Source organism: Vigna angularis, chromosome 11 (genome assembly GCF_016808095.1).
Source record: "Vigna angularis cultivar LongXiaoDou No.4 chromosome 11, ASM1680809v1, whole genome shotgun sequence".
Classification (NCBI taxonomy): domain Eukaryota; kingdom Viridiplantae; phylum Streptophyta; class Magnoliopsida; order Fabales; family Fabaceae; genus Vigna; species Vigna angularis.
Window position 1 is genome coordinate 22,696,342 of NC_068980.1, and position 26,579 is coordinate 22,722,920.

At 38.4% G+C, this 26,579-nt stretch overlaps 1 protein-coding gene across 1 annotated transcript; it reads left to right on the forward strand.

The window, feature by feature from the left end:
- Positions 1 to 701: 701 nt before the first annotated feature.
- Positions 702 to 26,048, forward strand: LOC108332493 (uncharacterized). Its single transcript, XM_017567784.2, has 5 exons — positions 702 to 783; positions 20,683 to 20,729; positions 20,897 to 21,338; positions 22,408 to 22,458; positions 22,812 to 26,048. Exons 1-5 carry the CDS (start codon positions 702 to 704, stop codon positions 22,904 to 22,906), a joined length of 717 nt encoding a protein of 238 aa, XP_017423273.2. The 3' UTR covers positions 22,907 to 26,048.
- Positions 26,049 to 26,579: the final 531 nt, after the last annotated feature.

Genomic DNA, 26,579 nt, shown 5'->3' on the forward strand with positions numbered 1-26,579 from the left:
AGAACTGAAAACATAAATAGATAGAGTTAGAAAGCTGGGTTGCCTCCTAGTAAGCGCTTGTTTAACGTCTTTAGCTTGACACTACGTAGCTCTCTGTGGTTGAGCCAATGGTTTGAAATCATCCTTCATGAATATTATATGCATGGAATAAGAAGAAGGACTTATTCCTTTCAGATCAGAATTTGAACAACCTACAGCTCCTTTGTCCACTTTCAATAATTCAATCAATTTTTCTCCCTCCAGAGTGGATAAAGCATTACTGATGATCACAGGTTTATTGTCATCTTTGTCAAGAAAAGCATACTTCAAATGTAAGAGTAGCAACTTCAAGTCCAACTTCTTTTCTTTTTTCTCTTCTTCATCAGATGGAATCTCCTTCAAAGTGTAAGACCCGTGAATTTTAGGAAGGTGGGACACGGTGGGTACCCACCTTTTCATTAAATTGGGGGAGCATTATTGAAGGGCAGAGAAGAAGCTGAGGAAAGGGGGTTTTCATTTTGGCATGGGAGAGGGAGCGGGAGAGCAGCAGGGGGAAGGGAGCCCTTCCTTCCTTCCGTTTCCAGCCAACCAAAGAGCACCGTGGAAGTTGCACCAAATTCAGAAGAGCTGAGAGGAGGATCAGAGGTTGGGTCGCGGTGGCTGGTTCAGTGGCGCAGTGGTCGGTTTGGCGGAGATGGAGCAAAAAGGGGGTGGTTATGGTGATGGAAGAAGCTGGAAGAGGTGAAGGTGCTAGTCCGGGATATGGGGTTGCGGGTGCTGGACATAGTGCTTGGAGAAAACCAGGTAAGGGGAGCTTGATATTGTGTTCAATTTGTTTGCATTAATTGTAGGTATGTTAAATTCTCGATGGGTGTGATATATGGAATTGTAGAGTAAGGTTTGTAAATTGAATTGGTTGAACCTAGCTGCTGTAATTGGGTGTGTTGGAAGTGCTTAAAGTGATAAATCTGCCATATCTTGAATGAAGGGAAAATTAGTGAAATTATAGTGTTGTAGGACAAAATGGAGGAAGTGAAGTAGTGAAATTGGGTATTTGTGGCCTAAAACGAAATTGGGTTGTTGGGACAGTCTTAGCCACTGTATTATGACTTATTTGAGTCACTAAATTGATCAAAATAGTTGCAAAGTAGTAGAATTGAATTTGGACACCTAAGTTGTGAAAATTGATGTTTTAGAGTGAAATTGGAGGGGTTTTGAGAGGTGAATTTTAGAGGGAATGATGGTTTAATAACAGTGGCAGTTTAGGGACTGTTTTTGAGTTATATTAGACTTGTTGGAACTCTTAAAACATTAAGATTTAATCTACATTGGAGTAGAGGCCTTGTGAGGGTTTATGTGCATGGTTTTAGTCATTTGGAGAGGAAGTGAGGTAGTGATTTTGAGCATTTGGGGTCTAGAGTGTTATTAAGCCTTTGGAACAGTTTCACCCACTGTATTATGACTTGTTAGAGCCATCAAATTGATCAAAATAGGTGCAAAGTTGTAGAATTGGATTTTTGGTATCTAAGTTGTGAAAATTGGAATTTTATGGTTGAATTTGAGTATGAATCCCTTAAGAATTGAATAAGGAACGGTTATAATCAATTAGGTAAGTCCAATCTAGTATAAAACATGAATTAAGGGTGTTAGAAGTTAATAAAAATGGTTAGAATTGGAAAAACGAAGTTCTGGCATCAAATCTGCAGAATTCTGCATCAGGTCACGCCCGGGCGCCCCACTGTCGCGCCCAGGCGCGAGGTATTCGCAGAAAGTCACGCCCGGGCGCCCCTTTTTCGCGCCCAGGCGCGAGGTGTTCGGGAAAATTGACTTTGTCTTTGTTTTTGATAGTTTTTGGGGTTCCGGGTGTCCGTTTTGGACGTTTCTTGAGTCGTTTTGGAGGTTTTGAACCCTTCTGGAACTGCTGGTGATGGTTTCAAAGCCATTTTCTTTGTCTAAGTATGAGTTACGGGGTTTTGTGTTGTTTAGTGGTTCTTTTAAGATTGTTATTGTCAGGTAAGGTGTATTGGTTTGATTATTGTTGTTTGCTTAACAGATTGTCATGTATGAGGAATGTTTGGAATGCATGATATGATATGATTTATGTGGGAAGTATGTGAATATTGTTCGAATGAATAGTGTTCTGTATAATGTTGAATTTTAAGTTCCTTTGCTTTTGGACTGAATTATGTGTACAAATGTTTGGAATATTATCTATGACATGAATCATGTGAATGTATGAAATATGTTGGAATTGTTGGGATAATATGGTGGTATCTGATTATTCATAATTGGGGTATGGTTATAAGTGGTTTATGAGGCACATGGTTCCAAAAGAAATATCATGAGATTTAAAATGGTGGGATTGAATCGGAAATTTAGATCTCTCGGTGGGATCAGTTGGTGTATTGAATGAATGTAAGAGGCTTCCATATGGGGGGTTATCCCTACACTCCAACGGTCTTTCATTCTCACTTAGAGAGGATTGACGCGTGTGGTGGGAGTAGAGGGAGGTCCCAGGGTAGGCGCTATCACTGGAGGTCTATTCCGCGGTAACGGACTAACCTTGTGTATGGTCGGGTGAAACCCCTCGGCAATGGCTTTGCAAAGCAGTAGAGGCCATCACAAGTGCACAACCCGCCCCAGCTCTACATACATTCTAGTCCGGACGAGTCGGTCTATGAAGTAACAAGTCGGGGTATAAAGTAACAAGTCTTTAGATGTCAATTTACCTTGTTTGGATGACTTTTGCATGTTGTATGAGTGGGTGGAATTATGGTTTAATGAACATGCTATAATTGCTCTTTTATACGAATATAAGTATGATCATATTGAAATTAACTGTGCTATCTGTATAACATGCTTTTTATATCTAGCTCACCCTTGCATTGTTTTCGTTATGTGTTGTTTGGGTATGTTTCTTTGGCGATGATCATCCACTTGGATGGGAGCAGATCTTGTCGTGGAGTTTCACTTGGAGCAAGAGCTGGAGGTTGCTGATATTGCAGGACATTTTTCTTAGAATTTCTTGATTAAACACTCGTAGTGTTTAATCCTTTCAACTGTTTAAGTTTAAATTCTCAGTTTCTTTTATTTCTGGATGACTGTAATACCACATTTAATTACACGTCATACTCCGACTGTTCTCTATATTTGGATGTTAACGTCTTTATTATATAATATTGGTTATTATATAATCGGGATGTTACATTAATGGTATCAGAGCAGTTCATCCTTAGGATGACCTTTGTGTTGTGGGTTTGCCGTGTCTTCTCTGTGAAGACTTGGGTGTAGATGGTATGATTTACCATTTCTTTCAAGTCTATATAGTAAGGTGTGTATCTAACTAGAAGTTTTAAGAACAGAAAACGTCTTGATAAGAGTAATGGGGGTGCACACTCATGACTTTTACCGTAGATGATTTTCCTTTCTTAATTCTGAAGGTTTGAGGTAAGAAAGAGTTAGAGTTTCAGTGTTGTTTCCCTTAGAAATTCCTGTCTTGTTCTTGTTTTGTGGTAGCGTTATGTGCTCTATAGTAGTATTGGAATGCATATTCGAGGACAATTTGAGTTGTATACTTTTTTTTGGAATTGGTTTAAGTCTTTGAGACAAGTTCTTGCCTCGAAGATAGGAGATTGGAGACTAAAATTTAAGCTTCGGAGGACGAGATAAGATATTGGAGTTTAGAAGTAATGTTATGGATAAAGAAAATTTCAAGAAAACAAAGTCAGAAGGTCAGATACCGTGTATTCCACAAGAAGAGTTGGGTTTGAAGGTTAGAATAAGAAGAGCTTTGGGTAACCATGGGTGTGGCAAAGTTTGAGAGATCAGTTTAGTTCAGTGTATCAATAACGTCAGAGGTTAGAAGAAAAGGGTTTGAGGAGCAGTGTGTAAAACATAGAACGGATTTAAGGAAGGTGTAATAGAAGCCGGATCTCCAAGTTGAGGGAACATGAAGTGTGTGAGGAGAATTGGAGTATTATAGGACTGTGAGTTGAATAACCAAATGGAGTGGTTAAGCATTAATTGCTATTGGAGAATGCATAGTCAAGTTCAGAAAAATGTTTCAAGATTAGTGGTTCGTATAGAATAAAGGTTTGATCATTGGCTGAGATGAGAGATTTCAAATGTTGAAGGAAGGAGTACACCAGAATGCCAGTTTGGTAAGAAAGTATAAGGTTAGAGAATTAAGAGCACAGTGGATGGAGAAAGATTTTAGAATAGATGATAAAGGGTGGCTGTAGTATAAGTTGCTAAAGAGGGTATCGAGAATGATCAGAAGAGTTTGGGTTGGTTGAGATGCTTAGAGTTATGAAGTTGCATGTTGTGATAAAGTTAATTTTCTTTGGGTATGGTTTTATGGTGATGTTCAGTGTTCGGCTGAGTTTGATCAAGAGAGGAGTGGATGTTGAATGATGGATTGCAGAAGGTAGTGAGTTGGTAAGTTCAGATAAGGTCAGAAGATTAGTGGTGTTGGTTAAGAGTATCTTGAGGTTTGGAGGATTAAAGATAGGGTTTGTATTTTGACGATTCCGAGTTGAAGAGGGCAATTCTTGAAGAAGAAGGTTTTAAGTTAATCTGGACGGGATGAGTGCAAGAAGAATTATGAGTGATGTGGCGTTTGTGGAGTTAATCTAAGGGTTCAAGTTTGAAGTTTATATGGAGTGGTTTCTGGACAGGGAAGGAGAACGAAGGTGGTGCATCAAGTATAGTTGAGTGAAAGATGGAAGCAAGTGTTATGAGAATTCAAGATGTCTGTAAATTGCAAATGAAGAAGAGATGATGTTGTTCTTTCGTATGTTTGAGGTGTGATTCAAGGGAGGTTTGTTGTTTCAAACAAGTTCTCTAGTGCTTTATAGTCTTTAATAGAAGCTTCGTATTTCAAGAAGAAAAGTCACTGGTTGTATATATCAATTGTGGATCAAATTAGAAGTGAAGAAAAAGGAGTGTGGGAATCAAAAGAGATTAGTATGAATATGTGAAAAAGAGAAGATAAATTGTTATGAGGTAAGGGTTTTGATTGGTTTTCTGCAACAAGTATGGGATTTTATAACTTGGAGAAGTGGAATTCACTTTGGAGTGGGGTCTTAGGCGACACCAGTGTTCGAAATTTTTGAGTGGTTCCTGTTTAAGTCGTGCAGTGCAAGAGGAAGATGAAGGTTGAGTTAGAGCAATAATATTTTGGACTCAGTATAATCATAGGGAGAACTACAAGGTTAAAGAATCGCAGAAGAGAAATAGAGGGCATGTTGGCATAGTCTAGTATAAGTCTTGACAATCAGGAGTGATTTCGGGCATGGTCGTTGATAATGCTAAATTTTACCATATTTTAAGCATCATTTTAGTAGCAAAATCAACTCCTTTCTAATTATAACTTGCTTAATCCTCTTGTTTTGTCTTGTTTTCTATATATTTGTGTTTTTGGCTACTTTGATGTACTTTCATCAATAATCCCTTATTTTGTAGCTAAAAATGAGCTTGGAAGACTCTCCAACCATGTATAGAATTGGACCAAGAAGTTAGCACGGAGAAACGCTCGCCACACATGCAGACACTCGCACAATCAGGACGTTCGTCCAAGATTCAGAACGTTCGTCCAAAAGAGAAGTGGACGTTCGTCCAGAAACAAGCGGACGCTCGTCCTCCATGCAGAGCGGACGCTCGTCCAAATGCGAGAGGGAGAGGACGCTCGTCCCAGGCAGAGGACGCTCGTCCAGCCAGGCGGGCGCTCGTCCAAGAGAGCGGACGTTCGTCCAGGAGGACGCTCGTCCCAGAAGCGGGCGCTCGTCCAAGAGAGGGGGACGCTCGTCCAGAGGCAGCAGGCGCTCGTCCAAGAAGCAGACGCTCGTCCAGCCAGGCAGAAGTGGACGCTCGTCCAGCCAGGCAGATGAGGTTCGTCCAGGACGCTCGTCCAGAAGAAACGAGAGGACGCTCGTCCATGCAAGAGGACGCTCGTCCATGCAGGAGGACGTTCGTCCAGTAGTAGTGGACGTTCGTCCACTTTCAGTGTCCAGAGAGTTTCACGCCCGGGCGTGAGAAATGGGGCGCCCGGGCGCGACTTTTCGCCAGATTTGAATATTTCCAGAGAGTCTCGCGCCCGGGCGCGACTGACAGAGGGCGCCCGGGCGCAATTTTTCTGATGTGGCAGACCAGTCTATTTAACCCCAAAACACGAAGGGGAATGGGTCTTTGGTCATTTGGAGGCGCGATTTCACTCAGAGGAGAGCTTGGAGGGCTGCTAGGGTTCGTGGGAACACTCCCTTCTTCCTCTTGGGTTCTCCTTCTTCTTCCATCTTCCATGTTGTAAGCTTTAGGGTTCTCCATGGAAATGGAGAACCAAACCCATCTTGTTGGGATTAGTTGTAGCCTTTGAATTCTTGTGTAATTGTTGAATGATTTGATTATATATATGCCTTTTCTATCAATTGCTAGTATTCTTGTTTCCAATCTTAAAGCTTGCATGTAATGGGAACGTTCATGGCTTGATTTTGGGGTTTTATGGATTATGGGAACGTAAGATGAAATCTTGAACTGAAATAAGAATCCTTGTGGGTCATTGATTCTAGGAATGGAAGATGATTCACATGTTGTCTTAGATCCCAGCTCTTTAATGCGGGTTTTGCTTGTTAGATTGCCAAGGAATTGGGGTTTGATAAGGAAAACCTAGGCTCTTTCACCTAAGGAATTAGGGCTAGAGTGTTTTAGTGGATTGACTTTAGTAAATTGATAGAGAGGAGATAAAATTGGTCATACACAAGAGTGCATTGGTGAAAACTAACCTTAGCAATGTCATTTCATACCATTTCTTGTCTTTTCCATTTCCAAGTGCCTTCAATACCAAAGTCCAACCTTGTAATTATGTATGAATTTACATTTCTGCACTTGTTCTGTATATTGATGTTATGTTATTGAGTCTATATGAGTTGTTAATCGCACAATTCTCTAGTATTACGAGTCTCTTGGGAAAACGATACCCGGTCTTACCGGTTTATTACTTGAACGATTCGGTGCACTTGCCGAAATCGAGCCCAACAAGTATTTTTTGAGCTAACAAGTTTTTAGTGCCGTTGCCAAGGATTTGGGGATTGAACCCGAGTCCTAGCAACGACTAACAAGTTAAATTGGGCTTCATCAAGTTTTTGGCGCCGTTGCCGGGGACTCGTGTCAATACTAGACTTTTGTGAGGTTTCTAACTTATGTAGACTTGATTTTGTATATAGAACTAACTCTTTTGTTGTAAATAGATTTTCAGTTTTGTTTGGGCTAATTTGTGGCTTTAGCCTAGTTGTGTCTAAGTGTATGCAGGGAGATGTTCATACAAGGAGGACTGCAGCCTCAAATGCATCATGAAGACCCTGATTTTGAAGGAAATATTAGGACACAAGGAGACAACTAGCTTGAGCATCACAAGCTGCCCCAACTTCTCCCTTCATTGAAGATGCTCCAAATGCTAAGTGAAAGATGAAGAAGAAAGGGAGAAGGAAAAGAGAAAGACTAGTCATCACCACCCTTTGATGAGAGCCAAAGAACTCAAGCCTAGCAAGCAAAATTTGATCAAGAGGATTGCGTGTTTGAAGATGTCAAGGTAGTGGAAGGGCTAAAAAGAAGAATTCAAGCTTTGAGAGTTGATTTGGTGGCTAGAAAGTTTTTCAAGAAGAGTTGGTGGAAGGAGCACACCAACATCAAAATCTGCACTTCATTGAGTAATCCGTCAAGCTAATGACGTTAAACAAGCGCTTTTGGGAGGCAACCCAATTTTCTTATCCTATTTTACTTGTGTTTGTGTGATTTTTGTGTTATTTGCATTTTTGGCTTATGTTTTGCATGTTTGTGTAGTTTTGCATTTTTTGTGATTTTTGAGTTTTGATGTTGTTTTTGTGGTTTGTATAAGTGTATTAGATTAGTTTTAGCTTGTTTGGTGTGTGAGTGCATTGAATGTAGGTCTAGAACCAAAAATCACATGGTGAGTGGCCAATTTCGCAAAAATCTGCATTATGCAGAAAACTGATATGGCGCCCAAGCGCCCCCTGCTGAGGGGCGCCCGAGCGCGAGCTACACGAGGGCCATCCTGCACCAACTTGACCGAGTGGCGCCCAAGCGCCCTCTGCTGAGGGGCGCCCGAGCGCGAGCTGCACCAGGGGCGTCCAGCACCAAAAATTTCTGGTTCTGCATTTTCGTTTTTTCTTGATTTATGATGAGTTTCCCATTCTTTTGCACTCTTTAACACACTCCTTTTGATGTGTTTTTATACCTTTTTGTGTTGTGGTACCTTTGGGAAGCTTAATTCTAAGACTTCCCTCTTTGTTCTTGTACTTTTGTCTTTGTTTGTTTTGGCTTTCATTGTTTTGTTTCTTTGCTTTCTTTTGCTTATTTCTTTTAGTTTGTTTTATGGATTCTTCTCTTCAGTTGTTGACTATGAGATACTAATTTTGCTTTGAGCTTTCTTGTTACAGGATAAGATCTTCCTTAGGAATTAAAGAGTTTAAAACCACCAGTGGCCAACCTTTGAGGCATGCGTGAGTTGAGCACCATATGAAATGAAGATTTTGCTGCTCGTGTAGCATGGCCTGGGGGCCAGGCCCCTACTGATGGGGGAGGTGGAGCAGTTGCGGAGTATAAGCTACTGTTGGAGGAAGATGTTGCAGATGAAAGTGAAGCTAGTCTCCTACACTGCTGGAGCTGCAAAGAGTCCATTTTAATCGGTTTTTCAGTTTTAATTTCCAGTTCTTATTTGCTTTCAGTATTTGAGTTTTTGATTTCTTTTTTTGACTTGCCTTGTGGATAGTTCTTGTGCAATTGGTCTGGTGATTTGAGTGATCATATGTTATGCTTGAATTGAATACAAATCTGTTGTGCTTGCTCGTTACCTATGAGAATTGTTTTGAAAATCTGATTGAGATTATGTGGTTGAGCTTGTTGAACTGAGATTGTGGTTGCTTGTATCTGTTGAGATAGATGCTTAGTTTTAATTGTGATCAATATTCTTGGCATGATGTTTATCAAATTTTGGAACCTTGAGTAAACCTGTGAGATGTTGTGCCTCAGAGTTTATTGATGAATGTTATTACTTTGGAATCACAGTTGATTTTGCGTGAGTTTCTCTATTTGAACTAGTTACTTGCATGTTACAAATGATCAAGGCCTTCTTGTTCTTCCACCTCTTCTACATTTTGAGCCTAAAAGCCAATGTATAACCTTTGAACCTTAAAGAAAACTTTCTCATTCCTGAAACCTTAAGCCTATTGAAAAATCATTAACCTCCTTACCTTGAGTTGAGATGATCATATATATTAGAGTGAGGAGAATGGTCTAAGTTTGGGGGAGTTCTTCTTGTCAAAAGGGGAGCATTGAGAAAAACAATAAGTTGAGTTAAAAAGAAAGAAAAAGAAGAAAGAAGAAGAAGAAAAACAAAAACATGAATTCAATGAAAAAGAGTTGGGAAATAAGTTGAGAGTGGTTTATTCAATTTTGGAGAAAAAGAGATATTATGCTATATCATGAACTAAATTGTTTGGTCTCTTATCTCAAGGTGCTTTGTTGTCCAGAAAAACCAAATTTTCTTCTTAGCCCAGCCACAATACAAGCCAATCAAAGTCCTTGTGATGTAACTTGCTTGTAAATGTGTTTGAAATTGTTGAAACGAAAGGCAAAGTTGATTTGTGTAACATTGTGATATTTGAGAGTTAGACACACATACTTATACACCATTGTGCTTGAGTGAAACACTTTACTTGGTGAGGATGGGTTCCATACACTCATTGAAAACAACTTGCCATGTTTGTTGATCTATCATTTGCATCTATAATGTGATTTTGAACTGTGAGCACCATGATTGAAGTTTAGCTTGCTAAGACTATATGGTCTCTTGAATGTGATTTCTAAGTTGAGCAAGCATGATTGATTTTGTTTATTTGATTGAAACTATGCTTGAGTTGCTAGACCATTGTGATTGAATTGTCTGCTAGGAGAAGTACTTTTGCTTGAGGACAAGCAAAGTTGTAAGTTTGGGGGTATTTGATAATGCTAAATTTTACCATATTTTAAGCATCATTTTAGTAGCAAAATCAACTCCTTTCTAATTATAACTTGCTTAATCCTCTTGTTTTGTCTTGTTTTCTATATATTTGTGTTTTTGGCTACTTTGATGTACTTTCATCAATAATCCCTTATTTTGTAGCTAAAAATGAGCTTGGAAGACTCTCCAACCATGTATAGAACTGGACCAAGAAGTTAGCACGGAGAAACGCTCGCCACACATGCAGACACTCGCACAATCAGGACGTTCGTCCAAGATTCAGAACGTTCGTCCAAAAGAGAAGTGGACGTTCGTCCAGAAACAAGCGGACGCTCGTCCTCCATGCAGAGCGGACGCTCGTCCAAATGCGAGAGGGAGAGGACGCTCGTCCCAGGCAGAGGACGCTCGTCCAGCCAGGCGGGCGCTCGTCCAAGAGAGCGGACGTTCGTCCAGGAGGACGCTCGTCCCAGAAGCGGGCGCTCGTCCAAGAGAGGGGGACGCTCGTCCAAGAAGCAGACGCTCGTCCAGCCAGGCAGAAGTGGACGCTCGTCCAGCCAGGCAGATGAGGTTCGTCCAGGACGCTCGTCCAGAAGAAACGAGAGGACGCTCGTCCATGCAAGAGGACGCTCGTCCATGCAGGAGGACGTTCGTCCAGCAGTAGTGGACGTTCGTCCACTTTCAGTGTCCAGAGAGTTTCACGCCCGGGCGTGAGAAATGGGGCGCCCGGGCGCGACTTTTCGCCAGATTTGAATATTTCCAGAGAGTCTCGCGCCCGGGCGCGACTGACAGAGGGCGCCCGGGCGCAATTTTTCTGATGTGGCAGACCAGTCTATTTAACCCCAAAACACGAAGGGGAATGGGTCTTTGGTCATTTGGAGGCGCGATTTCACTCAGAGGAGAGCTTGGAGGGCTGCTAGGGTTCGTGGGAACACTCCCTTCTTCCTCTTGGGTTCTCCTTCTTCTTCCATCTTCCATGTTGTAAGCTTTAGGGTTCTCCATGGAAATGGAGAACCAAACCCATCTTGTTGGGATTAGTTGTAGCCTTTGAATTCTTGTGTAATTGTTGAATGATTTGATTATATATATGCCTTTTCTATCAATTGCTAGTATTCTTGTTTCCAATCTTAAAGCTTGCATGTAATGGGAACGTTCATGGCTTGATTTTGGGGTTTTATGGATTATGGGAACGTAAGATGAAATCTTGAACTGAAATAAGAATCCTTGTGGGTCATTGATTCTAGGAATGGAAGATGATTCACATGTTGTCTTAGATCCCAGCTCTTTAATGCGGGTTTTGCTTGTTAGATTGCCAAGGAATTGGGGTTTGATAAGGAAAACCTAGGCTCTTTCACCTAAGGAATTAGGGCTAGAGTGTTTTAGTGGATTGACTTTAGTAAATTGATAGAGAGGAGATAAAATTGGTCATACACAAGAGTGCATTGGTGAAAACTAACCTTAGCAATGTCATTTCATACCATTTCTTGTCTTTTCCATTTCCAAGTGCCTTCAATACCAAAGTCCAACCTTGTAATTATGTATGAATTTACATTTCTGCACTTGTTCTGTATATTGATGTTATGTTATTGAGTCTATATGAGTTGTTAATCGCACAATTCTCTAGTATTACGAGTCTCTTGGGAAAACGATACCCGGTCTTACCGGTTTATTACTTGAACGATTCGGTGCACTTGCCGAAATCGAGCCCAACAAGTATTTTTTGAGCTAACAAGTTTTTAGTGTCGTTGCCAAGGATTTGGGGATTGAACCCGAGTCCTAGCAACGACTAACAAGTTAAATTGGGCTTCATCAGTCGTTTTGTGGAGTAGAAAACAGTGTTGAGGAAATGGAATGACAAGGCTTTTATGCAGGGGAAGAGTTTTCAGAGTTTTAGTAAGGTCATAAAAGTTCTAAGAAAGGTTCTTCGAGGGTGATCTTTTGCTGGTTACAGTTGTCATGAAGGAAGTGTTGTTTTAAGTTTTTTGTTGAAATTGGGCTCTTTCACTCTAAACTTCATTATCATTAGCAGCCATGTTTTCAATCAGATCATGTGCTTCTTCAGGTGTCTTCCATCTGATACTACCTCCAGCTGATGCATCTAACATTAACTTTGTTTGAGATTTCAGCCCTCCAAGAAACATATTTAACATTGTAGGCTCATCAAACCCATGAGTAGGGGTTTTTCTCAGTAGGCCTTTGAATCTATCCCATGCTTGACCTAGAGTTTCATAAGCATCTTGTTGAAAAGAAGATATCTCCTACTTTCCCTTATTGACTTTGGACTGAGGGAAGAACTTATTCAGAAATTTGGCAACCACATCATCCCAAACTGTTAGACTATTCTCTGGAAAAGAATTCAGCCATATTTTTGCATTACCAGCCAATGAGAATGGAAATAAGCTGAGTCGGATTGCTTCATCTGGAACCTGGTGAATCCTCACTGTATTACAGATCTCCATGAAAGTAGCCAAGTGAGTGTATGGATTCTCGTGGGATAATCCATGAAACTGATTGTTCTGCACCAGATGAATAAGAGCTGGCTTCATCTCCATGTTAGCAGCATTCACCACTGGTCTTGCAATACTGTTGAAGTGCAGAGGTCCTGAGAAAGTATTATAATCTGCAAGAGTACGTCTTCCTTGCCCAGAACCTTCTCCAGTACGATTATCTTCCATTTCTTCTTTTTCTTGAATAGATGAAGAGTCCAGAATTTCTTCAGAGATAGCAGATGATTCTCTGGATTCTCTACTTTGTCTCCTCCTTCTGTTGTTGTTCCTCATACAAAACACAAAGTAAAAAGAAACAATCCAAAAAGACACAATTTCTACAGATGATAACAATTATGCACAAGAATTCAAATATAATCACAATAAAAACTTAAACAAAAGATAGCTAAAATCAACTAAACCAGATAAACTACAAACAATCGACGAAAATAAAAACAAATCTCCGGCAACGGCGCCAAAAACTTGTTGAGACCTCGGCAATTGCACCGGATTGTTCAAGTAATAAACCGGTAAGTCCGGAAATCGTTTTCTCAAGAGATTTGTTTTGATTCACAGATTGATTAAAGTCTACTAATTTAGCGAATATTAAATGTAATTTTGTAGCAAACTTAAGATTAGCATACAGATGTAAAATAAAGTGGTAAAAACAGATGAATTAAAGTTCACTGGGGTTGAAATTCAAGTTCATGCCAAGTTGGTCAAGAGGAGCTTCAGCTGTTTATCCCCAAGAGTAAAGGGAGAGGAAGAAGAAAAAGAAGAAGAACTAGTCCACCAAAATTCTGTGATAGCAAGCGATGAGCCCAAACCTGGAAAACCAGTGAGATTCAAGAATAGGTTATGGGTCATCAAGAACATAAAGATAAATGGAGTGCTTGAGATAGAGGCTCCATATTCTAGGAGAGTCAAGTTGGTGACTAGGAAATTGCTGAGAGGATGTTGGTGTCATGACAAGAAGAAGCATTCCAACATCAAAAATCAAACTTGAGCTTAATGGTGTCAAGCTAATGACGTTAAAGAAGCGCTTACTGGGAGGCAACCCAGCTTTCTAACCCTTTCTATATGTGTGATTTTGTTATTTGAGTGTGTTTTGATTGTTTGAATTTGCTTTAGAATGTTTTGATTTGATTTGGTTATTTTGGAGCATGTTAGTTTCAATTGTAGTTTATGTGTTGTTAATGGTTAACTAGTGTAATGTTGAGTTTTTTTTGTGTATTGATGTGTTTTAGAATTGTTCAATCTGTTTTTATGTGTTCTAGTGTGATTGAGTATGTTTTGAATGGTTATGTTGAGTTTTGGTATGTATAAAGTGTAAAATTTGAAGCCTTGAGTTGTAGAATTAGAAAGCTTTGGAAGTGTGCACCTAAATTGGCATTCTTGCACTCAATTTCAATCCTTATGGATTTGATCAAGTTTGTATAGTGAAAACATGTTAATCTGGGCTGAATTGAGCATCAAGAAGTGCCAAATTCCAAAAATCGTAGGTGTAGTTGTGAAATTCTGCAAATCTGCAATCTGGTATGGCGCTCCAGCGCCCTCTGCTCAGGGGCGCTCCAGCGCGCTCAGCACGAATCCAGTTTTCTGGCATTCTGACCCATAGCTAGCTCCAGCGCCCTCTGTTTAGGGGCGCTCCAGCTAACCTTTTCCAACCTGACCAGATTTTTCAGCAACTCTATTTTTCTCTTCTGCTTCAAATTTTTCATGCTCCAGGCTGTGTTTTGTGATTTTTCTTGCAGATTTAGTGTGCGTTTGACCTTGTGAACTCATGATCATGTGATCTAATGATTGTTTGTTACAAATACATACATTGTGAGTTCACATTTGCAAACTTTATTTTCAATCTTTTGTGCAGAAATGACTTTTTCATCCAACTCCAAGAGAATAAAAACAAACGCCGCCACAAAGTAGAGATGTCAACAGAGGAATATGCGACCCAAGTAGCATGGCTTGGGGACCAACCCAATTTATTGGGGGAGGTGGTGCAGAAAATGAAGGAGTTTGACAATGAGCTACAAATCATGAGTCACAGGACCTTTTATTTTGCTTTCTTTTACTTTGGTTGCTAGTTAGCTTTTGTTTTTCAATTTTAGTTAAGTTGTTTTTGTTATCTGGCTTGTTAGACTTATGCTGATTCATAATGCTTATGGTTTGATATGAAATGATGCTTGAGATGGATCAATTTAGTTCAAATTGTATTGCTTCCTTCATGAAAAAGTCTGAGAATGCTATATGCTTAACTGAGATCATTATTCATGGCAGTTGCTTGATGATGTTTGTGGAACCTTGAGTTAACCTTGTGAGATGTTGTGCTTTAGACTTTTCTTGTGAATGCTATCATATTTGATCACAATTGACTTTGCCTGAGTTTCTCTGATTTGAACCATTTGCTTGTTAGTTGCACATGATCAAGGCCATCTTGCTCTCCTACTTCTTCCACATATTGCCAAAAGAAACCAATTCAAAACCTTTCGACCTTGATTGATAAATGACTCTTTTTGAACCTTAAAGCCCAAATGAAATTTCCCTATTTTCCTTACCTTGAGCTAAATGGAGAAATCATCTATACTGCAGGAGAATGGTTTAAGTTGGGGGAGTTGTTATGAAAGGTTGAATTGAGAAAAATTTAAAAGATACAAAAGTAACAAAAAGGAAGAAAGAAAAAGAGAGAAAGAAAAGTACTGAATGAAAAACAGTTGGGTGTAAGTTTGACATTGGTGGTAATCTAAGTGAAGCAAAAGAGAACTTTTATTCATGATTGTAATTGTTTGATCTCTTAGCTCAAGGTGCTTTGTTATCCAGAAAAACCATGTTCCTTCTTAGCCCAGCCACAATACAAGCCAATGAAAGTCCTTGTGATGTTGACTTACTTGTGAATGTGTTTAATTTGGTTGAAACAAATGGCAAAGTTGATTTGTGTGACAATTTGATAGTAGAGTGATAGACACACATCCTTATACACTAGTGCATTAGAGTGAAACACCATCTTAAGTGAGAATTGGTTCTACATAATTCAGTAAAGCATCCTGCCATGACTATTGATCTCTTATAAACTATGGCATTTGATTGATTGATTGTGTTGTGAGCATCATAATGGAAAACTAACATGATACACATTTCTAGTTGTTTCAAGTTAAGCAATGTATTATGAATCCAACTGTAATCTTTGAAATTTGTTTTGTTTGACAGTCAGATACCTTTTGCTTGAGGACAAGCAAGGTTCTAAGTTTGGGGGAGTTGATAGTGGCATATTTTACTATGAATTCAGTATTGAATTAGAGAAAATATCAACTCTTTCTCATCCTTTTTACCTTGTAAATCCTAGTTTTCATTTAGTTTAAGAAGTGGTTTCATCTTAAGCTTTAATTAGATAAATTGATCATTAACCCCTTTATTTATACAAGTTAATTAGTTGGAAGAAGTCTCTGCATCAAATGAAGAGTGCTGGAACCAGAGAAAACAAGAAAACAGCAAAAACAGCAAAAATATGAAGAACCAGAATCTGGAAAAAAGTTAGCTGGAGCGCCCTTTTTCCATGGGCGCTGGAGCGGGCTCTGCACCAGGACTGGAGCTAGCTGGAGCGCCCCCTACAAAAGGGCGCTGGAGCGCCCTTTTTCCTGTTTTCGCGCGCTGGAGCGCGGTCTCAAGCGCGCCTGCTGCTGATTTGGCAGATTGGGTTTATTTAACCCCAAATTAGAAGGGCTTTGATATCTTTGGCATCCCAGACACAAATTCTCTCAATTGGAGCGTCCAGAGGCGAGCTAGGAGCTGTGGGAACAACCCTTCTTCATCCTTGGGTCCTCCTCCTTCTTCCATTTCCACCATTGTTGTAAGCTCAAGCTCTCCATTCATGGAGAGCTAGTTTCATTCTTGTTGGGGATTGATGTAACCACGGATTTCTTGTGTAATTACAGTTGTTTTGAATGATTATATGCCTCTTTGATTAATTGTTAGTGTTTAATTCCTCTACTTAAAGCTTGTATGAGTAATTCAACCATATCTTGATCTTAGGGTTTGCTTGATATTGGGAAATATTGGGTGAATCTAGAACTGGATTAAACACCTAAAGGAAATTGTATCTAGGGATAGAACTAGGACCTTTGGTTGTCTTGAATCTCAATTCTTAAAGCGGATGAACTTGTTAGGTTTTCCAAGGGATTGGAGTTTAAGAAGTAAGTCTAGGCTCTTTCTACCAAGGGATTGGGTTTGAGTAAATTAGAAGATTGACATTGGCTAATTAATGAAGAGGAAGTGATTTTCTATACATAAGAGTGAAGTAGGTGAAATCAACCCCCAACAATATCATTCCATATCATTTCTAATCTTTCATTTCTTAAGTGTTTGCATAATCAAAGATCACTTTTACTCTTTATGTTTTATCTTTAATTCAATTGCATGAAAACCACAAAAACATGGAATCATTCTTTAGTCTAAATTAGTTAGATATTATACGATTGTCTAGGACACGAGTCTCTTGGCAAACGATATCCGGTCTTACCGGTTTTATTACTTGAACGATTTGGTACACTTGCCAAAGTCACAACAAGTTTTTCTGGTTTATAAAAAGAAGGGTCCAATAATTGAGTCACGGGTGTCTCGTTGGGCGAACGTCCAATCGCTCGCTGGACGAGCGTCTTAGCTGGATGTCTTGGACGAGCGTCCACTCTCTGAGCAAGCGTCCTCTGCGCTCTGGATGAGCGTCCACTTTCTGGACGAGCGTCCACTGATATTCCTCGCTTGGACGAGCATCCTTGTGCCCATAGGTCGACGAGTGTCCGCTTGCTCTGAAACGAGCGTGCGCTCGCTGTGTGACGAGCGTCCTCTTGCTGTTCGATGAGCGTTCGTTCTCTGGAGCACGAGCGTCCGCTCTCTATGAAACGAGCGTGCGCTCGCTATGTGACGAGCGTCCGCTCACTGGGCTACGAGCGTCCGCGCATCTTTCTAAGTCGTGCCCGGCGCCCATTTTCTCGTGCCCGGGCGTGAGCCTCTCTGTAAAATCGCGCTCGGCGCCCTTTTTCTCACGCCCGAGCGTGAAACTCTCGGCAGAACAGCGTCCACTGAGCGTGGTCCAAGTCTTTGATAGTATCCAATCCTTATTTTACTTCGAAATAAACAAACAAAAGCATCAAAAAACATTTAAACAGTAAAAATTATACTTATATCAATAATTATATACTTTTCATGAGAATTAACATATAACTTACTCAAAAGCACAACAATTTAAGCAACAAAAACAAGTAAAGTTTACATCTATCACCCCCCAAACCCAAACCTGAAACTATTAGCGAAGCAGTTTGTTAACTATTGCTCTCGCCATTCGGGTGATTCAGGCATGACTTGATCAAAGGTTGTGATCGTTGGGGAGACAATTACTCAACATAGGTCGCGCGATTGAAGTGGGTGGTAAAGATCTTCTAACTGATTTAACAATTATGAAGGGCTTCTTGACTGTTCAATTCGGTGGGCAACTACCTTTGTGCAAGGCCTATGACCTTGCACCAAACCTTAGTAGTTGAAAAGTCTGAAATTGTCAGTTTCACAAGATGCTATGACAACAATTTTGTAAATAATTGATACCATAAGCCCTCTAACATTAAATTTGAAAATGTATATTTATCTGTCACCCTTTTGGGCTTTAATTTTAATTTAACTAAGGCCAAAAACACCATATGACTTCAGTTTTTGATGAACCGAGCCTTATATGTTACAAAAAATTGCAAATTTACAACCACACCTTTTTATGCTTCAATTTTGTTGAAATCGAAGCGTAATAGGTGTGTTAGAAACCCCTTTTTGTACTAATGGTTGGTTGGCCAAGCTGGGTAGTCGAGTTGTTTAGCCAGCTTGAGTTGTATGGCCAAGTTGGGTTGGTTGGCCAGGTTGGGCTATTTGGTTGGGTTGTTTGGCCGGGTTGTTTTGAAACCTCGACTTAGAGGTTTTACAACTTGTTTTGGTTGTTCTAGAGGTCAGTCTCAAGGTTTCTGACTTTGGTCGAGATATTTTTTATGATTGATGGATTACTTACGATTTTGGCCGAGTTGAGATGTTTTCTTGCCATACTATTTTGTTGTTTATCTGAGTTATGCTTTTGCATGTTTGTGTTGTGTATGCTAAGGATTAACTATCATTTCTCTTGTATTGAGTGCGTAGTCTGATACTATGGTAGGAATAAGAACAACTAATACCTAGAGACAAGAATGACTAATACCTCACAAGCCACGTCACTTAATGATTTAAAGGTTTCATTTTATTCATGTAGTTAATGTTCTTAACTTCCTTAGTAAAATAAAATAAAATGTAGGATTGAATATTTTCCTTTTCAACCACTTTCCTTATTTATTTGCTAAATATCCATTGTTTTCATGGTCATGAGGTCTAAACTTTCATAAATATTAAAATTATCACTCTATCATTGTGTAATTCAAAAATAAAAAAAATAGATCATAAAATCAAAAAAGTTATTTTTTATTTTCAGATTATATAATCTAAACTTATATATTTTAAAAATTAAAAGAATAATTTTTAAATTATATAATTTAAAAACAGAAATATCTCATCATTGTTCTATATTTGGTTGTAAGAGTAAGAGTGAAAATCTAAAAGAATTAGTAAATTAATTGATTGAGATTGAAAGTAAGACAAAAAAAAAATTGGATTATACATAAATTGATTAAATTTTTTATTTTTACTTTTCGATTATACAATTTAAAAGATGTTTAAAAATTTTAAATTATATTTAAAAAAATTAAATTTAAATTATACAATTTTTTTTTATAACTAATTTTTTTTATATAGATAAAATAAAAGTGACAGTTGAATGTAAAAGAGAAAGAGAAAAATAAAAACAAAATAAAAAGGACAGTTCAGTTTATTTAACACTTAACTTATACAAATTCAGTGTTTTAAAACTGAAGTCTGAAACAGTACAGTTCAATTATTATTCCAAATAATTTAGTTTTTTTAAGAGTATAATTAACTATAGTTTAATATAGCTAGATTAGTTTTGCCCAACCCTATGTACATCTAAATTTCGTCCTATTATTTTTTTTATATACTTTATTTTCTCTAATTTCACAATCATTTGGTCAGGGTAACGAGGAACATATATTAATTTCAAAGACAAGCATCCACCACTATTTTGGAATTCCATTTCTGCCAGCCATTTGTCCTTTGTAAGGGAAATTTATTTAATTTATACTTCCTAAATGATGGGATTTACTAAATTTATTATTAAATAAAACATATATTAGTAAAATTGCAAAAATGATTATTTATGAAACTTTACATAGTAATTAATTACTAGACACTAATAAGTTAGCCCTTTTCAGATTTAGAATTAATATCTTATTTCGAAATTGTATTTTAAAGGTTTAATAGGTTCGAAGATCTCTATATTTGTGGGTTCGTTTCAATTGGATCCTCCAATTTTGAAAGTGATCAATTTGGTCCCTAATTTAACAAAATTGAGTCAATAATACCTTTTTCCGTTAAATGCAATGGACGATATTAACTTTTTAAACATGTGGTATGTTGAAGCATCCTAAAACTGTGCAACCTGCAAATAAAAGGATGCCTCAACATGTCACATGTTTAAAAAGTTAATATCGTCCATTGCATTTAACGGAAAGGGTATTATTGACTCAATTTTGTTAAATTAGGGACCAAATTGATCACTTTCAAAATTGGAGGACCCAATTGAAACGAACCCACAAATATAGAGACCTCCGAACCTATTAAACCTATTTTAAATTAATTTTGGTAATTGTCACAGGAAATGATCACATATTAAAGCTGATGATTGGATATGTCACAAGACTTTATTTTATATATTCTTTTCTTGTGGAGAAAAAGGGAAGATATGGTAGGTTAGGGGATGCCTTTCTTATGTAATCTTTTGTTTTAGAAGTTATGAGAAATAACACAGTTTTAGGGGATGTCCCAAGTTTTCTCTTTTACTTTTTTTTATGCGCTTCCCTTCTACTTTTTTACCTTTGAAGCCTCCTAACAACTCTCAAGGTGATTCTACTTATACAGGTTGTTGGTGTATGTTACTTTGCGTCTATAACCTTTGAGTTTTCTAAGGGAGGGAAGCTTCCAGAGGGATATAACGACTTGAAGGTGAAATTGAGAATTATGTGTTTTTGTGTATGTTGTGATTTATTGATATGTCTGCAATTTTGTGTTTTTGGACAGGAAAAGTTGGTGGAAGCAAAGAAAAAGAGCATGATGAAATTTCTAAGGTGTGGAGGGAAGATATGTATGAATAATAATGACGTCGAAAATAACTACAAGGGAGAAGAACAACCTTCAAGGAATGTGATAGAAAGCTCAGAAGAACGACGCAGTGATGAAGCTAAAGCACATGGTTGGTGGTTGTTGCCAAAGAAAACATACGATTCGATAAAAGAGAAGAAACACGGTGCTGCATATAGCAGCTCTCTACGGAAATGATAAGTGTGTGGAGAAAATAGTTGAAATTGGTCCAGAGCTTTTGAGAGCAAGAAATAGTAATGATGATACACCACTGCATGTTGCTGCAAGAGCTGGCAAAATCTCTACTCTCGAGAAATTGGTGGCTGCACTTCTCCATCGAAATTCTGAAGAAGCAAAAGAGACAATCCTTGTAACCAACAAACAAGGAAATACTTTCTTCCATGAGGCCTTATTGAATGGTCACAAAAATGTTATGAACATTCTAGATTCTTCACCAGCCTTAAAGCAATTGGCTGAGGATACTGCGTTTACTAGTAGAAACAGTAGACGCAAATCAGTTTTGCACTTAGCAATCGAGAAAGGCTACCGAGACATTGTTGATGATTTATTGACCAGAGTAATTCATCGTTACAAAGGTATAAAAGTTCCTACACACTTCAATTTTCACCTATTATTTTTTTCTTTAATTTCACAATCATTTGGCTGGAGAACGAACGATGATTGCTGAATAATTAATTGCTAATTACTAATAATTATTTTTTCCAATTAATATTCTATTTAATAATTGTGTTTTGAATAAATATTTCTCAAATTATGTCCAATCTACTGTCAATCTGTTTTACAACACGTTTGAATCATATTAAATTTATAAAAAATATAATTTTTTTATAACACGTTTGAATCAGATTAAATTTATAAAAAATATAATTTTTTTATGCATATAAGTTTAAATTGAGTTGTATAACTCATTAAATAACCAACTATAATAGGTCAAATAAAATTAAATAAAATTATCCATTTACACCTCTAGTGGAACCTCTTCTCTTTCCATCCAATTAATACACATATGTCTTTAATGCACCTTCAAAAATTGTTCAAGTGAGTTTGCTTAAGTTGTAAAAAATTGAAATGTAAATATGTTTTTCTAATAGCTTTACGAGATAGCATAATCTTCAATGTGAATTTAATACATACAAATTATTAAAACCTAAAAAAGACTTTCATATAAATTAAAAAAATAATTGCGTAGTTAAATAATTTTAAATCTTTATATATTATAAGCACTTTCCTTTTTATTTTAAACGATTTATATACAAAATAATTTACATTAAAATAATAATTTTATTCATATATATCTCATTCTGAGAGAGAGAACTAAAGATCATAATTACTACTTCATAATTCTCAATCATAGTTTGTCTGCATATTACAGTTTTATATGACAATCATCATAGTATGTTTGATATAAAAAAGAAAATAGCATTTTTTTATTAGGGAAAAATCATCTAAATTTATATTTATGTTCCAGTCTCTCTCTCTCTCTATCTATCTATCTATCTATCTATCTATCTATCTATCTATCTATCTATCTATCTATCTATCTATCTATCTATCTATATATATATATATATATATATATATATATATATATAAATATCTTATTGAAAAATCATCTAAACTTATATTTATTTTCCTGCATTACAGAGAATATATTAACTGATGATGGAATATTCTACTACCCTCAAGTACGCTTTGGTAAGAACACTGGAAATATCTCAATGAACTTCAACTACGACTGTTGTGTTAGTATTTTGTGTAGTTTGATTAAATTTTTGTAGTGTGTTTTTAGTCCTATATTGCTTAGTATTGTGAGATGGTGTTCTTCACTTTGCTATATAAGAAAGCTTATGTAAGGTTTACAAATGCACCAAAACAAATACTTCTTAGTGTTGTTTATTTCTCTCTTATCTCTTTATTGCCCTTGTTCCCAACAATTGGTTTCAAGAGCCCATTTCTTAGTATGCTCTGTGGTTGCAACAATGTTTGATCTTTCACATCAGAAAAGATTTGGTCAGAGTAAATTTTCTTAGTATGCTCTGTGGCTGCAGCTGTGTCTGATCTTCCACATCAGAAAAAATTTATTCTCTTGTTCTTGGGATCTCAGTTTAGAGAACCAGTGGGGACTTTTCTTCAAAAGCAGTAGGAGCAATGGCAATGGACGAAGGCAAGATGAAGATTGAAAAGTTCAATGGTGCAGACTTCGGCTTTTGGAAGATGCAAATAGAGGACTACCTGTATCAGAAAGGCATGCAAGAACCTCTCACAGGCAGGAAACCAGAAGCTATGAAGGAAGATGAGTGGAGCTTTCTAGACAGAAAAGCTCTCGGAGCCATCCGTTTGACGTTATCTCGTAATGTTGCTTTCAACATTGCAAATGAAAAGACTACAGTTAGTCTTATGGCGGCCCTTTCCAACATGTACGAAAAGCCATCAGCCGCAAACAAAGTTCACTTGATGAGGCGGTTGTTCAACTTACGGATGACAGAAGGCGCATCAACAACGCAACATATAAACGAACTCAACACAATTACAATCCAGTTGAGTTCAGTTGGAATCAATTTCGATGAAGAAGTACGAGCTCTAATACTTCTTTCTTCCCTACCAGAAAGTTGGAATGCTACTGTCACAACTGTGAGTAGCTCCTCAGGAAGTAACAAGTTAAAGTTTGATGATGTTCGTGACTTAGTCCTCAGTGAAGAAGTCCGCCGGACAGAGACGGTGTAAGACCCGTATTTTTGAATAGTGGGGGTGATGAATCGTTATTTCTTGAATTAGATTTAGTTTATTGCACTTAAATAAACCGGGGAATTGTGTTTAATTGTTTGTTATTTCCCAGTTTTCCGAATTCCGCTTAATTTGGTCGGAAAATTGTAATTGTGCTAATTTGGATTTTCTGAGCTGATTAAGTGCAATTTTGAAATGCAGGAAAATTTCGGAAATACATTTTGGGACATCAGGAAGAATGCCAAATAAATTCAAGACTCTCCACACAGACATTTTTGAATTAATTAAATTGTAATTCAGTAGTTTAAAATTTCTGTATCAACTCTTATATTTTGGGTCAATTTTTGGTAAATTAGAGTAGACCCAAAAATTAGAAGTTAGTGATTTAGACCTAGGGTTTTTCTTTTGTGTGGACCCACCCTTATTAAAGGTGACACACGTCCTTAGAGGGAGCCCTAGCCGCCACCCACTCTCTCGGTCTGGGGAGTTTTTAGGTTTCTGTTTTGGAAATTGCCCTTTGGACGGAAAACACTGTTTGGAATGAAGAAGAATTTTATTTTTCACTTTGTCTTGTGCACGTTGTTACAAAATTTATTCACATTCATGTTGGTTTCCTCTTGAACGCTGATTTCATTAAGAAATGTTAAAGAAATGTTAACGCTGGTCTCATCTTGATAAGCAAGCTGGTGAAGCGGTGCACAGGGACTCTCGGTTACCTTTCTTTTCTTTCTTTAGAGGCACTTTGTCACTACCTAAAAGTGGACGTGGAGAAGAGGGAACGGTGATGAAATCTGGAAGCATCCAGCTGCACCGAAAAGTGATGAGAGCCTTGGAGGATGCGGTGCTAGATGGAGAATATTAGAAGTTTTATTTCTTTTCCTTTGAATGCTGAAACGGTGATGGAGTTCGTGTGATGTGGTGCACGACTGGAAATATTTTATTGGAGAAAAAGAGAAACGGTGAAGGAGCTGGAAGCAGCACGGTGACTGATTGAGAAGGAAGAAGCTGATGTGAAGTGGAACTAGGAAGGAAGAACACGGTCTTGTGTAGAATAGGGAGCACATTGAATTTTATTTAATCTGGGTCCAGCAGCGTTGAGTAAGCACACGTTACGGGAGTCTTCAACCGCTGCCATCGTGTTGGAAGCAAAGGTGAAGCTGGAAGCATGAGGTGTTGGTGTGCACGGGTAGTGGGTGCAGAGGCAGAATGAATTGGAATTGGTGAATGAGCTGGAAGCAAAGAGAAGGGGCTGGAACGGATGCAAGTGTTGGTTGGGGAAGTTGATGCTCAAAGCCTTGGAGGAGAATGAAGCGGTGTTGAGGTGGAAGAGTGAAACGGTGATGGCTGGAAGCACACGGACAGAGTAGAAGCACGTTGAGAGTGCTGTCACAACTGCACACGCGAGATGGAAGTTAGAGAAATAGAAATAGTGTGCACGGGAACGTAGAGCAACGTGTGTGCGTGTTGGATAATGGTGTGCGTGGAGTTGGATGTGTCTAGCTGCTGCACGGTGCTGGAATGTTGATTAAAAGGAGTATGTGTGTGGTGTCAAATTGAGAGTGAAGCACGCACATGGAGCGCAGGAGCAAGCTGAGTGACAGGAGCTCTCGGTTCTAAACTTTTTTTTTCTTATGTTGTTCAATTGATTGTGGGAAGCGGTGCTGATTTGAAGGAAGAAAAATGGTGTGAACGGTGCTGGAATGAAGGGTAGCAATTGATGATTTTTGGTGGAGAATAGCAAGGAGATTAGAATGAGATGGAAGCAGTAGAAATGGAACGTCCTGGAAACAGCAAGGTTTTGGATTTGATACTAAATTGAAGAAAGCAATCGGTGTTACGTTTTGGATGCACACGACCATTTTTTATTTTTGCTGGAGAAGCTTTATTGCTTGGAGAAGTGGGTGCAGGGGTGATTCACGGCTGGAAGGAGAGACGCACGTTGGAAGCTGCACGTACGGTCATTTCATTTGGATAGATAGCACACAGCTGCACATCTATTTTGTTTGGTAGTAGTTTAATTGTTGAAAGGAAGCACACGGTCACATCCAGGATTTATGCTTTCAATTTAGCTTTGAAAAAGGTGGCACACACGGTCACATCTTCATTTCTTTATTTCAATTGCTGCCACACCTGTATGCCCATGAGAGTTTCGGATGATGGGACGTGCCAAGAGAGTTGGCAGCCGAATGTGCACCACTCATTTACTTTAGTTATTTAAGAAGGAAGAGATGGATTAGGATGGAGTACGAGTGTGGTGTCAAGGCGTGAAAGGTGTCACGGTTTTGATAACTTTTAAGAAGCACAACACGCACGCAAGTAGGGACCAGCTGCCACGTCCTTAATGGAGAGGGCCAAGGGGTTTAAATTTTCTTTACCTATTCAAGCAAGCATTTAATGTTAAATCTCTTTAAGCATTCATTTAAATTGTCCGCCATCCTCAGTTTGCATTTAAATTGTTTAGCTCAATGTTGCTTTTTAATTTGGTTAAAGCACTTTTCATTTTGACGTTCTCTATTTTTCGTGGTTGTGATGTTTTAGTTGCGATGTTAGCTTAAGTGACCAATCATTTTAATTCTGTGTTTACATCTATGTTTATGTTCGTGTTTTAATTTAATTCAACTGCATTCACAAAAATCTTTCAAACCCCCCCACTACGTGTTTAGATCTGAGACTGAACCCAATTTGGTCCTTGAGAGACGACCTAGGAGTCACTTCCTAGTACTGTACTGTATTAATATCTGCAATCAAATTTTGTTGGGAGGTGCGACCCTCTCATCAGGGGGACATGGTGGGACATGGTGGTCACCCACCTCTTTGACTATTAGAGTGCAATTATGAGGGGAGGGGAGAAAAGGAGAGGGTCTATTGATTGGGCAGGGAGGAGAGCAGCTCACGGGGAAGGAACCCATTCTTTCTCTCTTTAAAAGCTTCATTCCAAAATTCTCTCGCTTCTCTCTAAGATTCCAGCACCTTGGACCGTAGGAATTTTATCCTGATGCTACCATGGTCTCCGCAAAGTAGAGGACTTCATTTCAATCGAACGTTTTCGTCCTTCCGATCGGGGCAGAATTCTTGGTTGAAGGATGGTTGTG